Genomic DNA, 17,370 nt, shown 5'->3' with positions numbered 1-17,370 from the left:
CAGTTCAGGCTGGCCTTGAGCTCACTTTGTAGCTTAGGCTGGCCTCGAACTCACAGCGATCCCCCTGCCTCAGCCTCCTCCTGAGTGCTGGGATTACAGGCATGTGCTACCACGCCCGGCCCCTCATGTCTTTGCCCATTTTATTTTTCTGAGATAATCTCATTGTGTTGCCCAGGCTGACTCTGAACTCACGCCTCCAAGAACCCTCTTGCCTCAGCTTCCTGAGTAGCTGGGATTGCAAGTGTGCCAGTCTTATCTGAGAGTGTAGCAGCACCAGAACGCTGGTCTCTGGGTCTCTGCTGCTGGAGGGTTGTGTGTTTTCTCCCACTGCTTTATTTCCCCATGCTCTGGTCCGGCCCGTCCTCCACACTGCTATCTGAACAGTAGGTCTAAAATGTAGACTGGATTTGTCGCTTCCTAACTTGAAGACCGTAGCTCTCCACGGCATTTAGCATCTGCACCCTGCCCACTTCTCCTGCCTCAGCGCTCCCAGTTCTCCCCGGGCACCCTGGGTGTGGGGAAGCTGTGAATTGTTCTGTGGGCCAAAAGTATTGCATGTCATTCCGTAAGTACTTTCTTCTCCCCTTTTACTCCGGGCCACATGTTCAAGACTCGGTGCTGCCTCTGCTGAGCTGTCCTCCCGCCTGTGGGTCCTCCACCCGCCTCTCTTCCCCGACATCCTATGCAAAGCTGTCATGGCAATGAAGCTAGCCTGACGGCTGCTCTCCCCACCTGTCTTCTCATCACACAGTGATGTTTGAAGGCTACAGCCTACCCTCCTTGCTGAGTACCTATGATTAGAGGTGTGCGACAACACACCTAGTGGATTTTTTTTTTTTTTTTTTTAAGGATTTTTGACTGTGTAGTCAGGCTGGCCTTGAACTCAAGGTGCTCCTCCTGCCTCAGCCTCCTGAGTGCTGGGATGACAGGCTTGTGCCACCATGCCCAGTGGTTGAAATGTTTGTAAACCAGGACTTGAGTAGGTAATGATGATGGTTTTTTTCAAATAAGGCCGACTTCTGGTTAGACAAGTGGTGCTTTATTTCTTCAGTATCCAAAATAGCATAGTTCAGACGCAGCGCCAAAAGGACTGCAGTGGCTAGTCTGAATAATTTAACCTCTTCACAAATGTTCTCTACTCATGACCAAACTCCTGATACTGAGGATGTACCAATCAGGTGTGACAGCCCCTGGATGTGAAGAGAAGATGCTGTTTTCTGGCTTCCCCCCCACTGCGGGAGAAGACAAGCACTGAACAGCTGAAGAAGTAGAAAAGTCCTTCCTGTGTCACAGCAGGGTGTGACGCTGTGGTTAGGACTTTCATAAATTGGTGTCCCAGGGGTTAATTTCCGTGCCTTTATAATCTTTCATAAGGACAGTAGAAAGCTGCACTTTCAGGGAGTAATGAATGGGTCCATGTCGCTTTTCACAAAAGCTCTTTTTTTTTTTTTTTTTTTTTTTTTTTTTTTTTGGTTTTTTGCTTTTTCTTTTTTTCGACTCTTTGAGACAGAGTCTTGCTGTGCCGTTCAGGCTGGCCTTGAGCTCACTTTGTAGCCCAGGCTGGTCTCGAACTCACAGGCATCCTCCTGCCTCAGCTTCCTGAGTGCTGGGATTACAGGTGTGCGCCACCATACCTGGCCACAAAAGCTCTTTTTATCAAAACGAAGTAGTCATGTGACGAACAGATTTGGGGAAGTCTTGGTTACGTCAGTTTTAAGGAAAAGGAAAGAGCAGGGAGGGAAACCAGAGGGACACCTCTTCCAGCTGTAACCTGCAACCCCTCATGCAGGTTTTTCCTTGTCTCATTAACCCTTGTTACTCATTTAAAGGATTGTGTGCTGCAGGACAGGTTTAAAAACTGAACTTGGTTTTGAGTCCGTGCTCTTAGGTGAAATAAATGGGACACACACGTGTAAACACCGCATTGTTTCTCTGGTGTGAGAAACCAAAGTGTAAACAAGGACCAAAGTGTGTAAAAGGAAGAAAATGTTCAAACGGGGCGGGGAACAAGGGAGAGAGGAAAGAAGGGAAAAGTGAAAAAAAAAGGAAAACGTGGAGACAAAGCTTTGTGAATAGAGAGGAGGAGGGGTTGAGGGGAGGGGAGGGGAATGGGGGAAAAGTTATACCACACACAGGGACGAATTCTCTGATGAATGTAATCATTATGTATATCTAACATGTACTAATAAAATCTGGTGGAAAGTGCAAGATCCTGAGTTTGATTCCCAGTACAAAAGAAAGAAAGAAAGAAAGAACTGATGGATAAAACAGCAACAAACTGAACTTGGTTCGAGACCTTGACTCATCTAGAGAGGGAGGGGACTCTAACTGAGGCCATTAGGTGTGGACGCTGCTTTCTGCCCCAGTGGCATGGAATGCAGTCTGTCTGGTTTGAGGTTCCTGGGCAGACCCATCGGGACACCAGCCCAGGCTCTGGGACCTGGAGTACACATTAGGGCTGATAACCTGCAAAGCTGTAGTCATCTGCCTGATTTCCCTTTCGGTCCTTTTTGGAACAGGATCAAGTGTATGAATTTTTAAGAATCCCATGCTGCAAAGGGTGTACTTTTTATCCCTAAGGATTTCTTTTTTTGTCTTTTTGAGATAGGGTCTCGCTGTGTAGTTCAGGCTGGCCTTGAGCTCACTTTGTAGCCCAGGCTGGTTTTGAACTCACAAGGATCCTCCTGCCTCAGCCTCCCAAGTGCTGGGATTACAGGACTGCACCACCACACCTGGCCTCCCCAAAGATTTTTCTGTCCCTTCCTCTGGTTAGATACTGGAAAAACAGAAGTGTTGTCATTTTTTTTTTTTTTTTTTTGTACCGGGAATTGAACTCACAACCTCATGCTTGCCAAGCAGGCGCTGTGCCACTGAGCGACAGCCCCGGCAATGTGTTAACAATAGCAGATCTTTCCTTTTCTGAGAAGCCCAGCAGTCTTGTTCTGAACGCTGGAAAGTGGTTATGTGGCTTACAAAGCCAGAGCCACTTTTATGTCCACCTCTGCCCTGGGTGGGACCAGGCTGCTGAGGTGCGATCAGCTGAGCCTGTTGGAGAAAACCCAAGCTGACTGTACACCTGGGGATGCAGAGGTGATCCGAGGGTGGACGGGTCTGCTTGGGGGGACGTGTTACTAAGCCCGATGCCATCTGTTCTCCTTAGGGAAGGACAGATGTAACAGAGAAGCGATTAGCCAGAGACATACAAACTTCAGTTATTATCTTGAGCTACTTATTTTTCCTGTTTGCAGTGCTAGAGAGTGAATCCACAGTCTCATGCCTGCTAGGGGAGCGTTGAGCTTACTTTTCGCATGCGATTTATTTGTTTAGTCAAGGATCCCACTTATACAAAGGCATCTGTTAGTACACTGTTGGATTCATGTGATGCTGAGGCTCTCCGGGGATACTGTAGATACACCAATAAAATGCAAGTCTGGATTCCCAGGATCACCTTCTACCCTGGAGCCCGCAGTGCCACTAACCCTGACCTCGTCTTCCTCACTTGTGGTCTTCTCTGCCTTGGAACATGCTTGCCTGGTGCCAAGGCAACAGAAGAGCAGATGAGGAGGAAGGGATGAGGTGGGAGGCAGGTTGTGGTCCTGGGACTGTGATGAAGGGAACCAGAACAAATCCCCACCATGTAATACTCTCCATCCTTCCCTTCCTCCTTTCTTTGTACTAGGGATTGTAGCACCAACCCCCGAGCCCTCTTTTATTTTCTTTTGAGGTAAGCTGGTCTTGCTATAAGTTGCTCTGACTGGCTTCAAACTTGCTGTCCTCCTGCCTCAGCCTCCCACATCATTAGGATTACAGGAATGTACTCCCATACCTGGCTGTGTGATATACTCTCTTACCCTAATCTCCCTAGTTTATTTTGAAGACTGGGTCCAAGGAAGCCAAGAACTGATACACATCTGGAAACACGGGCTCTTGTGATTGCACAGCCTATAGGAACTAAGTGCATTAGACGCAGTTCTGACCTCTGCCTTCTATTGGTGGTAACCAAATTAGTTTACCTGTCTCTTTAAACGATTCCTTAAATCACAGGTTAGGGACAAGAGAGACTCTGCTTACTCTGAGTGGTCTGAATTTAATCCTGGTAATTTAAAAAATTCTAGTTTATACCTTCAGTAACACTGCAACTTTGTGGTTTTTTGTTTTTGTTTCTTGAGACAGGGTCTTGCTATCTAGTTGGTCTTGAACTCATGGTTACCCTCTTGTCTTGTCTCAGACTCTTGAGTGCTAGGATTAGATGTGTGTGCCATCACACCTAGCCTCACAACTTTGTTTTTAATAAACTAGCATTCGGGGTACAGTTGAGAAGGCCTGAGACTTAGCAGGCACATCTCTTTAAAATGCCAAGAATTCCTTGGCTGGGTGTGGTGGCACACACACCTGTAATCCCAGCACTCGGGAGGCTGAGGTAGGAGGATCTCTGTGAGTTTGAGACCAGCCTGGGCTACAAAGTGAGCTCAGGGCCAGCCGGAGCTGCACAGCGAAAAAAGAACAAAACAAAGTAGGAATTCCTTTTGTCTGGGGCTCAAGTTCCCACACAGAGTGTTTGTGTTTGTGACTTCCTATCCTCTGAGTATCGAATGCAATAGGAGTAGTTTTCTCCACGTTTTACAGCTTGTAGTCCTGACAAGTCACGAACACCGCTATTCAATTTGGGGCAGTTTGCAAAAAGTGCACACTAAGTAGCCTCCAGCTTTTCCCTTTCTGTCCTGCCAGTGGGCTGTGTGTGGCTCAGTGGACTTCCCTGTACACCACTCCGCTTGGAAGCCCGTCCCTCTTGACTTGCGGGGAGCTTTGGTAGCCCGCGAATTCTCTGTAAGGAGAATGGATCTTTATGCTGTTTAAAAAAAACCTCGCTCGTAACATGGTCTTACGTGTGTCCCACTTGGCTCGCTCCGAACAGCTGAACTGTTCAGCCTCGCTCAGCTTCTCCCTCTGCAGCGTGTGGCTGACGCTGCCTGTGGAGGCTGGATTAGCAGATCTCCGTAAAGTGCCTAGCCGGGTATGTGTGGAAGCTGACAACCATGTTCCATTTCCTTCTTCCCGGTCCCTGGCTTCCCTCGGGGATTCACTGGCCAGCCCTAAAATAGATGTGCTGGCCACAGACACGGCTAAGGGTCAGGTGAGGCTGTGCTGACTTCCTCCTCACCGCGGGTTGCATCATCCCGTTGATGTGCTTGTGTTTTTTCCACTCTAATGCACCCCGGAGAGGATGATGGCGGCCAGAGGTAACACTTGGGTCTGAAAGATCAGAGGAGAACCTCGTAAATACACCAGCACTGGACAAAAGCCGAGGGGCTGTCCAAGGTATAAAGAGCAAGGGACAAAGGACAGCCCTTTCACGTTGGTTCCAGATCTGTCCGAAATGAGAGCTTCCTTGAGATTTTGGGCTCATCCTGTCCTATGATGCCTTCTTAGAAAAAAAAAGTAGCCATGAAGCACCTGAGCCTTACCAGACTAGGCAATGCCTACAGCATAGTGTTAGGGAGAGGAACAGTTCCTTTATGCAGGGTAGGTGGATACTCCTTCCATGTGGAATGTCTGTCTGTCTCTCCCTGTCTCTCTTTCCAGGGGCTTGCCGTACTTTACAGATCGGTGTTGAACTTGCTATGCAGCCTAGGATGGCCTGACCTTGTACTTTTCCTGTTTCAGCCTCCCACGAGCTGGAATTACAGGTGGAGACCACCATGTCTGGCTCCACTCTATTACTAGTAATTAATCACTGCTCTATTAATAGTATCACTGTTACTGACTGCAGAACTCTTTAGAAATTAATGCGAACATTCCTTATACCCACTGAACTACCAGAATTTGCCATAGCACTTGGATAATAGCTTTAATATTACTCAGTCCATCTTGGTCTTACAAAAAATTTCAGGTCCTATCAGTCTCCACTCCCGTGGGTTACAGTTCATGTTCTCTGCCGCCTCTACCTTGTGTCACGCTGCTGCCGCATCCAGCTGGCCAGCTGCTGTCAGTGGCGTATGTACTTCTCATTTCTGGCCCCTGTTCACCCTTCAGAAACCAATTCTGGGTTCTACTCTCCCAGTCCTTTGGGTACCTTGATGTTCTTGGTACAGTGGGCAGCAGAGGAGAAAGCTTTCAAGAAGTTACCTCAGGATGGTGTATTTCTGATTCGACTCCACAGTGAACTAGGATAACTGAAAACAATATAAACTGGTAACGAGAGAGTGAAATACGCTTTTGTGTTTTGAGTTCTTAATCACTGGAGAGTTATGGCAGTGGAACTTTTTTAAAAATGTGATTCATTGTGCCAGAGATTGTTAGTTGTCCACCACAATCCACGCAAGAAACACACTGACTCTATTTGGGCCACAGTTCGGGGATTTATGAAATCAGTGTAGCCTACTTTACCCAGTAATTTATTTTTTATTTTTCAGTACTAGGGATTAAACCCAGGGGCTCACACATGCTAGGTAGTACTGAGCTGTATCCCTAGCCTCCTAATAATCTTATTTAAAAGAGTATTAGTTTTTGTTTTTGTTTGCTCTTTTTTTGAGACAGGGTCTCGCTATGCAGTTCAGGCTGGCCTTGAGCTCACTTTGTAGCCCAGGCTGGTCTGGAACTTGCAACGATCCTCCTGCCTCAGCCTGCCGAGTGCTGGGATTACAGGCATGTGCCACCACGCCCAGCAAGAACAGTATGTATTATGTTTTTGTGTAAAGGATGCAAGGATACGCTGATCGGGTCTGAGGAGTACAATGGCGCACTCTACCATTAATCACTTCCTTATTCATTTTGACAGAGAATTTCCATGACCAATAAAGGGAGAGGGGGAAAAGACATAGCCAGGAGGGCGCTGGTAACGGATTTTACTTGTAGGGGGCCTTGCTTGACTGCCCCAGTCTTCAGTGTGCTTCCTCTGCTTAGCACTGACTGTCCCTAGTCTTTACCTGGCTCTGAAATCTGCAAAGAGCAGGGCAGGATTGGGAGTTATAGGCCCTTCAAGTGGGGGCTCTCAAGATCTTAATCCCTTCAGGGTTTGGCTTTGAGCTTTCTAGATGCAGAAACACAGCCTTGCTGTAGCCACAGCTCAGCAGCCTTTCAAATCGAGATGCATGCTGAGCATGCTGGGGAAACCCAGTGTCCATGCATGACTGAGTGGTGGTCCTGCCAGCATGCGATGCATTTCGCCAAGTGAGTAACCAGAGGGCTGTCGGGTGAGAAGGAGTCTGGGTAGTGCGGGAATCAAGAGCCTCTATTGCCCAGGCTGTGCATCTGGTAAATGACCTCACTGCAGAGTCACACGTTCCACCACCGAATTCTTTACACAACTGTCTCTTCCTTGGGCAGCACTGCTGTGAGCCTGGAGTGTACCGCTGCTAAGACTTCCAAGTTCTTTCTAAGGCTTGTGCAGCAGCTCTTTTGTGATTAGCAGATACAAGTGAGCAGAGCGCTGGTTTCTGTTACACTTATCTGAGTTCACGTCCTGGCTTCCGTGATTGGACTTGAATGTTCTCCAAGTTCTGTCACTTATCCACTGGAACTTTAATTCCTCTGTATTTATTGGTCACGTGACTGTTAATAAGTTAAAAGTACCCGGCAAGAAGTTTAATGAGCGAAAGTGCTTGGCAAGAAGTTTTATACGGATGGTTAATATTAACATGATCATTCATTAGCTTATAACGCCTTTACCATCCTCCACCTAATATTACAAAATACCAGGCACTTGTAGTGCATGGGTGTCCAACCTGTTGGCTTGCCCCGGGCCTCAGTGAGCGAAGAGGGATTGTCTTGCAACACATATAAAATACATGATATAGGTATTATACTGAAGTAACAAACTCTAAAACTTTTTAACTTATGAAATAGCACACGAGGCCCAAGTCTGATCATTAAATAAGAAAACTTCCATTTCTGCTTGATCACAATAAATGCCTGTTTTCACAGGCACACGTGTGGGCGGGTTAGAATACTATTACTGGAATTGCTGTGTTTGGCTTGCCAGCCTGCACAGGTGCATGTAACATCCACTCATGGGTTTCTCTTAGCCTGTGACGGGTGCAGGAGGCAGGTACCCTGCCAACGTTCCACTGTCGAGTACGCAGTCCGTGTTCAAGCACCATGCAATCAAGTTATGAGAAATACTGCTAAAATAATATAGTAATGTAGAAAGTTTAAGATCCTCTGGAGCTGCATTACTAGCTGTTCAAGGCCACTTGTGGCCTGAGGGCCTGACACATCTGCTCTAGTGTCTTACATCTAGGAAGAACCTAATGCTTGATGTGAGGTTTTTTTTTTTTGTTTTTTTTTTTCTGGTACTGGGAATCGAACTCATGACCTCCTGCTTGCCAGGCAGGCACTGTGCCACTGAACCAAATCCCCAGCCCCCTTGATGTGGTTTAAGGAGGTTGCTAAAACACGGAAGCAGAAACACCCTAGAACAGGCACTGCTGCTCACAATCTGTCCAGTTCAGGATGTGTTTCCAACAGAGGGAAGAGCTTCAATTGACTCAAAAATTATTAAAAGCATTTCTCTTAAGCCTAAAGTGTCCTCCCCATACTCTGAGGTTTGGTAACCTCTTCTGACCTTCTTTTTAAAAGACCTAGAGGCTGGGTGGGTGTGGTGGCACATGCCTGTAATTCCAGCACTCGGGAGGCTGAGGCAGGAGGATCGTTTCGAGTTCAGAGGTCAGCCTGGGCTACAAAGTGACTCAAGGCCAGCCTGAACTGCATAGCAAGCCCCTGTCTCAAAAAGACCAAAAAAAAAAAAAGAAAAGAGACCTAGAGGCTGAAGGATGTAGCTTAGTAGTAGCACATTTGCCTAGCATGAGCCCCTGGGTTCAAATCCCAGCACCCCAAAATAAGATTTTCATAGATTTTTATTTGGTTATTCCTTTTCTTGGTTCCCCATGTCTTTGGCCTTTGTCATATTCTTCTACCTGCATCCCCTCTTCCCTTTCTTCTTAGTTGTCTGGATCTTCCCTGATTTGGGGCCTTTTATGATTATTTTTTAAAGTGCAGTAACCAAAAGATACATACAGAATTCTAGTTGCACATGCATCCAACCTTTGAGAGTAGGATTATAAAGCAATGATGGCGAACCTTTTAGAGTGTTCAGTGATTCAACTAGCTGGCGACAGCATGCGTGCCACGGGTTTGCCACCACTGGCATAAGGTTATCTGTTTTGCTTCCAATACACCTTTCCATGGTGATCCTCTGGGTGGCCTTATGGATTTCAGTTCTAGGTAAGTGCTTCTCAGCTCTTTACATTCCTCAAAACTTTGGCTTTGGATTGAATCTGGGTTTAAGAAAAAAGCTCAAAACCATACAATTTAAATTCATGCTGGTCTTAATCTGTCTTTAACAAGGTAAAAAGGTGTGTTTTGTGCCAGTCCTGTGACAGTTCCCCCACCACTACCCACTACCTGGACACCAGCTTGAGAAGCAGGGCCCCAAGGGTACAATCTATGATGAACATTCCGCTCTGAGAGTTTAGATTGCTTTCTGACAGTTAGCCTCACCCTTAAAGTAGGTGGGAAAATATTCAAGTTGTCAGAAGACCTTTGTAGTTCTTGACTACAGTAGTGCTGGGAGGAGGAGGGATTCTTTGGGAGATAAACTGTAGTAGCGAACAGAAACGCTGGGACCAGATGAGATACAGCTCCTGATGCTGACACCCGGCAGCTGTGTGGCCTCTCAAGGTTACTTCTCCTTGCTTGTTTCCTCACTTATGCAATCAGCATCCTTGTATTTTAGTTGCGTAATAGGATTGTTTTAAATGAGAATTTGTGTTCTGCGCTTAGAGACAATGCTTGGGACCTTTTAAATAATAAATGTTAAATGTTTCTCTCTGTGTGCTTTATTTCCTCTGACTTTGTATTTTATTAAAAAAAGGGGAATTTCTAATATACTTTTGTCCTACATTGACAGTACTTAATTTTTTTTCAATCCTATTGATTAATCTTGGTATTTTACTTCCACTTCATAATTCTGGGATATGTGAGGTCTAATTGCTACCAATTTCTGTGATTGCTAGGTTAATTAACATCCCAGCTGCTTCTGCAAAATGGTGTTCGTAATAGCACTACCTCAGGGTTGCTGGGAGGACCGAGGTAATCTTGCTGGTCATGTGACTTTTTTGTAGTACCAGGGATGAAACCTAGAGTATTCTACCAGTGAGCTGCATCCCTAGCTCTTTTTAAATTTTATTTTGAGATACTGTGCCAAGGCTGGCCTTGAACTTGTGATCTCCTGCCTCAGCCTCTGCAGTAGCTGGGATTGCAGGTATGTGCTATTGCATCCAGCTTCATGTGACACTTCTAGTTTTACTGACAAAATGAATGTAATGTTTTCACAAGTTATTATTCGTGTGGCCCAGGCCAGTGAGAGAACAGCACGTGCAGTTCACCTTGTCATTCCCTCACCTGTTCGCAGGCTACCGCCTAAAAGACTTTGGAGATTTGAGCTTCACTCCAGTTCTCAAAGATGAGCCCTTCAACAATCTGGTAGTCAATCCGCGCTCAGTGGGCCTCGCCAACCAGGAACTGACCGAGGTGGTTAGTGGCGCGGTGTCAGACGGCTACAGCTGTGTCACCGTGGGAGGAGACCACAGGTAAGCCAGGAGCCGGGGGGCTGCGTGACATGGTACTTGGGGCATTTCACTTGGTTTCCTTACCTGGAAAAAAATACTCTGCAGAATTTTTAGGGTATGATGTATGTTGCAGCATTTTAATGTGTAAGATCATGAGCTGCTAAAGGCACTGTATGATTCGCTTGGTACAATGCACTATATTGTAAGAGCAAACACAGCAAAGCTAGAGGCAGACGCAGAAAGGTTTTTAGATGGTGATTCAGGCTTAACTCTTGGAAACTCTTCTTGAGAAATTATTTTTCATTTGGCTATTTTGGAGAATTGGTAGAATCCATCATCGAGCCGAACGTAGGCAGTTTTTGGTTAGCACTCCTACTAACAGATTTGTGAGAGACACCTTGCCCCCCACCAAGTCAGTGTGTTTTTTTATCTCCACATTATGGACCCTAGGTGACTATTTTTTGTCTCTTAGCAAATCAGCATGTACCTTACTGAAAACCGTATAAAGATTTTTTTCAGCAGTGTTAGCAAACATAGGAAACTTGTGATCTGTTAGGACTAGATGAAATTAAAGAAAACTTGTGATCTGTTAGGACTAGATGAAATTAAATGTTCCAGTGGACACCATTTTACAGCCACGTGGAGTGAAAATTTATAAATACTGAATTCCCTAGAATTTCTGAGACGAGATTGGAGGTCAGTCTGGGCTAGAGTAGTCCGATTTCACAAGAGTGTGATATGAGCTAGGTTATAAAGGTTTCTGGTAGCAAGAAGCAACTGACGTACCAGGGGTAAGAACACTTCATACACATTTTCAGTTACTTCTAAGGATGCCATGAGGTAGATGTGGTTTTATCTGATTTTCTTCTGGAAGCACCGAGGCTAGAGAAGTTACCCAAGGCCTGTAGCAGAGCTACAGCAGGATGCAAGCTGTGTAACTCCTAAGGCAATTAATTTCTCTTTTTAGACCCATCTGTCCGTTTCCCTGGAGGTGCTCAGACAGCTTTTCAGATCACTATGAGTTAAATCTGGAGAGGTGCTGGGGATTAGACTCAGCACCTCTGCCCTGCCAGGCAACTGTTCTACCACTGAACTCTTCACCCCAGCCCCAGAAGAGGCAGGCAGATTCCACGTTAGGAATGAAAACCCAGGTGGGATATGAAAGTGGTCATACCCAAGTTTCCTACTGCAATGACCGAGGCATTCACTTAAATAAACCCAGGCAGGAGTCCTGCCTCCTGGCTCAGCGCCGACTCTGGAAGTTTATTCTTTCTTCTGGTCAGTTCTGTCTGGGGACTGACCAATGTGAATAGCACAGTCTGGTTTTTCCTCTGCCTGTGGCTATCTATACTGCAGCTATCTTACTGCTTAGCTATTTCCTACTCAACACCAAAACCTAGGCTCTCTGTAGATTCTAGGGAGCAAGGGAGGGTGTATATGCAGAACAGCTGATGGGCATTTTAAATGATGAGGCATTTTCAGATCACTCCTTTTATTTATAGAGTACAACTTATGCTGTACTAACTTAAACACGCCAAGTATGATTAACCCTTTCTATAGAGAGGGAAACAAGAGAGAAATTAGATGCGTTTGCTTCAGTCACAAAACCCTTCTTGCACTAGAACTCCTGTATCCTAAGTCGGCTTGCCATTAGCACTGGACTGTACTATCCCACAGATGCACCTGGTGGGGCGAGGAGCCTTATAAGGCCGTCTGCACTGACTGAGGGTGGCTGTCCTTAGTTCCTAAGATGCTTAAACTGCACTTCCCATGGTAAATCCCTTGGTGCTGGGAAGCTTGGCAGCTTTCCAACCACAATCTCATTAGCTGTATTCCAGCAGCTGAGATAGGGCAGGTGGCTGACAAACAGAATCCAAGGACAAGGAAAAGCAAAATAGAGAAACACTTCAAAATATGTGAATGCTTTGCAAATGTATGTAACAAACATTCACGCTAATATCCTTTATTTTATTCAGTGGTGTATGAGATCTTCAATTGGGCTTGCCAATTTAATGTTTAACAACTTTGACTTTTCAGGTTAGGAAGCATCACATACAAGCTTTCTAAAAAGCTGTAAAGCTTGGTAATTTTTTTTTTTTTTCTGGTGATGCTGGTTAAACCAGGACTTGAACATGCTCTCCTGCTGAGCTACACCCACAGTCCTGCTAATTTTTCTCCTTATAACTGATTCTCTGGATGTTAGCATTGTATTTCCTAGGTCTCCCTTAGAAAGTATTAAGCAACCTTTTTTGTGAGGTGTTTCACACAGCTCACATCATTTAACTAGATTTCATTCATTGAAAAGATCTTTGAGGTCCTTTTCTGGGCCAGGGCTGCTAAAGCATCACAATTATATGGATTTGGGGGGCAGAAATAGCTCTCAATGCAAGGATAGCAGGTTGTCTGCACTGAGTTTTTTTTTTTGGTCTTTTTGAGACGGTATTACTGTGCAGTTCAGGCTGGCCTTGAGCTCACTTCATAGCCCAGGCTGGCCTTGAACTCGCCATGATCCTCCTGCCTCAGCCTCCCACGTGCTGGGATTACAGGCGTGTGCCACCACGCCCGGCTGGCACTGAATCTTTACAGCTTTATACTTCTCCTGTCTAACCCACTCTAAGTGAATCTTTGGGAAGTACAACCCAGGGACTCTGGTCTTACCCTGACCCAGCTTCAGTTCAGGCCCTGACTTTGCCCTGAGGACAGAGTATAAGTGGTGTTGGCTGAGGGTATTTGTGACTGGAGATGTTTACCAAGTAGAGGGCCTTGAAGATTATTATATTTGTTCTTCACAGCCTGGCAATCGGTTCTATTAGTGGTCACGCCCGGCACTGCCCAGACCTTTGTGTCATTTGGGTTGATGCCCATGCTGACATCAATACACCCCTCACCACTGTATCAGGAAATCTCCATGGACAGCCAGTTGCATTTCTCCTCAGAGAACTACAGGACAAGGTCAGTGGGCCACAAGGGTAAGGTAATTGTCCCATAGGATCCTGGGGCTTCTGGGGTCTAGTTCACTGAGACTGAGTGGAAGGATGTGTTGAGTGTGGCTTACCACTCCTTCATTTATTAAATACTGTAACGGACCAGGCAGTCTGCCAGATGCTGGGATATAAAAACGCCTAGGACACGATCCTGGGTGTTGTGGGGAGGGGCTCATAATCTGGTAAGAGTAAAATGCGAGTGAGTAGTAAAGGTAGTGATGGGTATCCCACAGCCGAGGGCTTCTCGGTTAGAGGCTCCCAGGCCACACCCTCGGGTACACTGATCTAGAATGTGGGTCAAACCTTGGTCACCTCTGGGCGATGTCTTCCTGAACTGTTCATAAGCCATCAGAGTCCGTATCAGGCATAGACTAGACTATATTCCTCCCCTCAGCGAGGAACCCAGTGAAGCCAGCACAGTACAAAGATCTTCACTAGGCAGAATTCATCTGGCCATTGATAACTTAAGACGGCAACTTAAAAACCAGCGTGTAGGGCGGGGGATATAGCTCAGCGGCACAGCGCCTGCCTGGCAAGCGCAAGGTCCTGAGTTCGATTTCCAGTACGAAAACAAAAACAAAAGAGTAACAGCCAGTGTGTAAACAGCGCAGTGATGTGCAAAGGGATGGAGAAGGGCTGATCAGCACATCCCTGGTATTAGGTAATAAGTGAAAAGCCAGGACTACCTTAGAAGACAGTTTTCATTCTCATTGAGAAGCTATACTGTTTTTCAGCTGCCCTGAAATATTTCTACTTGGAGACCAAGTATGTTTTGTGCTGCTTTAAACATATCCCAAGGACGGGAGAAAGCGATTGTACACCCTCAGAGGGGCACGCTGATGATGGAAGAATGCTTGATTAATCCTGTTCTTTTCTCTTCACAGATACCACCACTCCCAGGCTTTTCCTGGATCAAACCTTGTATCTCTTCCCCAAACATCGTGTATATTGGCCTAAGAGACGTGGACCCTCCGGAACAGTAAGTTGGTGATTAGGCTTAAGCGCTGGGCCTGCGCTGACCACTTAAGCTTCTTTTTTTGTGGTGCTGGGGCTCAAATCCGGGGCCTCGCATATGCCGGGCCGGTGCTCCACCACCGAGCCGTGCCACCAGCCCACCTGCATTCTTGCAAGATGATGCTCCACTTAATCTGTTGTGGTCAATATAAAGGGGAAACTCCCTTAAATACACATCTGCAGTTTTTCTTTATATTTCATCATATTTTTTACAGTACTGGAGGCTTTGCACTGAACTGTATTTCCGTCCCTTTTAAAAAACTTTTTGAGACAGGGTCTTGCTAAGTTGAGCAGGGAGGACTTGTGACTTTCCTGCCTCAGATGCCCAAGATGCCCAAGACCTGGGATTACAGGTGTGCGCCGCCACCCTCGGTGACCGCACCAGTCTTAAAAGTGTTTTTTAAACTAAGAATTCCTTTCTGTCTCACCAGCTTTATTTTAAAGAACTATGATATTCAGTATTTTTCCATGAGGGACATTGATCGACTTGGTATCCAGAAGGTCATGGAACAGACATTTGATCTGCTGATTGGCAAGTAAGTAGCTGAAATGTATGTCTACCTCTAGGCCTTGTGGACAGGGCAGCTCAAGTCTCTTGAGCCCAGGAACTTTACTTTTATAACAGAGACAAAACTCACAAGGTTGTGAGTTCGATTCCCGGCATCAGGAGAGAAAAAAAAAAAATTTCAAGTATTTCACGAAAGGGTAGTATGAGATACAAGCATATTCTTTCTCAGGTGCGGGGCGATTTCCTTGAAGTCACTGCCCAGATCCTGTGTCTCCGATGAACTCCCATCCACCTCCATGCTCCAGTGGCCCCTTCTTTTCAGCCTCACTATGGCATCATCTGAGTGTTACAGTCACTAAATCCTGGCAGTACAGGAAGAGAGCAGATGAATGTTAAGCAAATGCTAATTTAAAGAGCATTTTCCTGCCGAGTGGAGCGGCACACAATTGTAGTCCCAGGTACTAGGGCTGGAGGATCACAAGTCTGAGACCGGCCTGGACAACTTCATGAAACCTTGTCTGAAAGCGGGGGGGGCGGAAAAGAGCATTTTCCCAGTGTCAAGACTACTGGGTAACTGACGTCAGTTCCTAAGCTGTTAAGAAATCGTTCTTTGGCATAAGGTGTTGGGCATTAGTTTCAGCCATTGGACACTCACATTCAAGTTGGAATTGCGAGTTAGGTTTGCAGACAAAATTAGAATTAAGTCCAGCTGCTGTTACACTCGGTATAACCAGAACTGTAACTCTGATCAGGCTAACCTAAATTCCGTGTATCAGAGCCCAGTCTCCTGTGGAAATGAAGTGTTCATTATTCTGACAGTTACTGCTGTGAGAGGATCTAGTGCCCAGGCTAAGCCCCAAAACGTGAACTAGAATTACTCCTGTGAGGCATGTGGAACACGTGGCAATATCATGAAGTAGTGTGCAGGAAACTAATATGTTAGTCTCAGTAACTCCCAGGAATAGAAAACCTGGGAATCTGCTGTATTAACAAAATACAATGGTACCTTGGTTCACGAGCTGAATTCTTTCCATTACTCTGGTCGCAACCAGAATTAGTTTGTGAACTGAGGTACCACTGTACCAGGATCAACAGGAACAAAATCAGGGAGTTGCAATCACAGGAGGGAGTCTACAAGCACTATCAAAAATATATTCTCTCGTCCTCTTTCCAGAAGACAAAGACCAATCCACCTGAGTTTTGACATTGATGCTTTTGACCCTACGCTGGCCCCAGCCACAGGAACCCCTGTGGTAGGGGGACTGACCTATCGAGAAGGCGTGTATATTGCTGAAGAAATACACAATACAGGTATGGAGCAACCAGGGCTGCAGCCTGTTAATTCCGCATCTAACTATGCTGCTGACCCTTGCCTACGGGCGATGTTTTCTATTCCATATTATTGCAGACTGTTTTGCTTAAGCTTTAATACCTAAAAAGCATATGGCCAAACAATAAGGGAAATAGTCACTTAAAGGCATATCTGGATCTGGATTATCCCAGGATACATGCTGGTAATCATGAATAAGAAAACGTGTCCACATGAAACATTTAAGCACGGACTGCCAACCTGATGCAGCTCCTTGCACATGAGCCATCCAAAGGCACATGAAGAAGGCAAAGCCAAGTGGCCACAGTTTTTGCTCTAACAGTAGAGGCTGTTGGTTTGTTGGGAGTTGGGAGTTTGGAGATAAACCTGATCTCTTGAAGATTATTGCACGTTGGACAGTACCTTGGTCCATTTTATCTAGGATGTTTTGTCTCGGAGCTTGTTTGATAGGTGCTGTAATAAGGAGAAACAGTGGGATGACTGGCTGACAGCGCAGGCTGGACTATGGAGAGTGGCTACTAGTGCTTACTATCTCAAAGCTCATACTCGGTTGTTTACAGTGCCCATCTGTCAGAAAGCTTCTGGTTTTAAGGTCACTTTAAATGACCGTTCCTTCCAAAATTAAGCTGCCACATGGTACTGTTTCAGTAACCATTCTAAAACTGCAGTAAACTTTGGAGCTGGGTTGGGGATATAGCTCAGTGGCATAAGCGCCTGCCTGGCAAGGGCAAGGTCCTGAGTTCGATTCTCGGTACCAAAGAAAACAACTTTGGAGCTTCCTAGGACCTTACGCCAGTACTGCCTCTTAAGGCCTCCAGTAGCAAGCATCTCATTCCCAGACCTGCCAACTCAGATGCTGCCAAGGTGCGTGGTCAGCGGCGAGAAGCTGGGAGTTCAATCCTGCCCTTTGCTTCCCAGCTGAGAAGCAGCGAATAACGTGCAGCACTCAGATGTGGCAGTGGTCAT

General features: G+C 46.1%; 1 protein-coding gene across 1 annotated transcript in view; it reads left to right on the top strand.

Moving 5' to 3' along the window:
• The window catches only part of Arg2 (arginase 2), a 27,504-nt gene that overhangs the window by 8,263 nt on the left and 1,871 nt on the right, over positions 1-17,370 (top strand). The window contains exons 3-7 of the mRNA XM_005399066.2: positions 10,412-10,589; positions 13,361-13,520; positions 14,437-14,531; positions 14,998-15,102; positions 16,249-16,385. Of these exons, the coding sequence (XP_005399123.1) occupies positions 10,412-10,589; positions 13,361-13,520; positions 14,437-14,531; positions 14,998-15,102; positions 16,249-16,385 (675 nt within the window). The remainder of the gene's footprint in view (positions 1-10,411; positions 10,590-13,360; positions 13,521-14,436; positions 14,532-14,997; positions 15,103-16,248; positions 16,386-17,370) is intronic.

The sequence above is a fragment of the Chinchilla lanigera genome, unplaced genomic scaffold (genome assembly GCF_000276665.1).
Source record: "Chinchilla lanigera isolate Chin_1 unplaced genomic scaffold, ChiLan1.0 scaffold00065, whole genome shotgun sequence".
Taxonomy (NCBI): domain Eukaryota; kingdom Metazoa; phylum Chordata; class Mammalia; order Rodentia; family Chinchillidae; genus Chinchilla; species Chinchilla lanigera.
The sequence above is the reverse complement of the archived record's forward strand: the minus strand, read 5'-3'. Positions and strand labels throughout refer to the sequence as shown.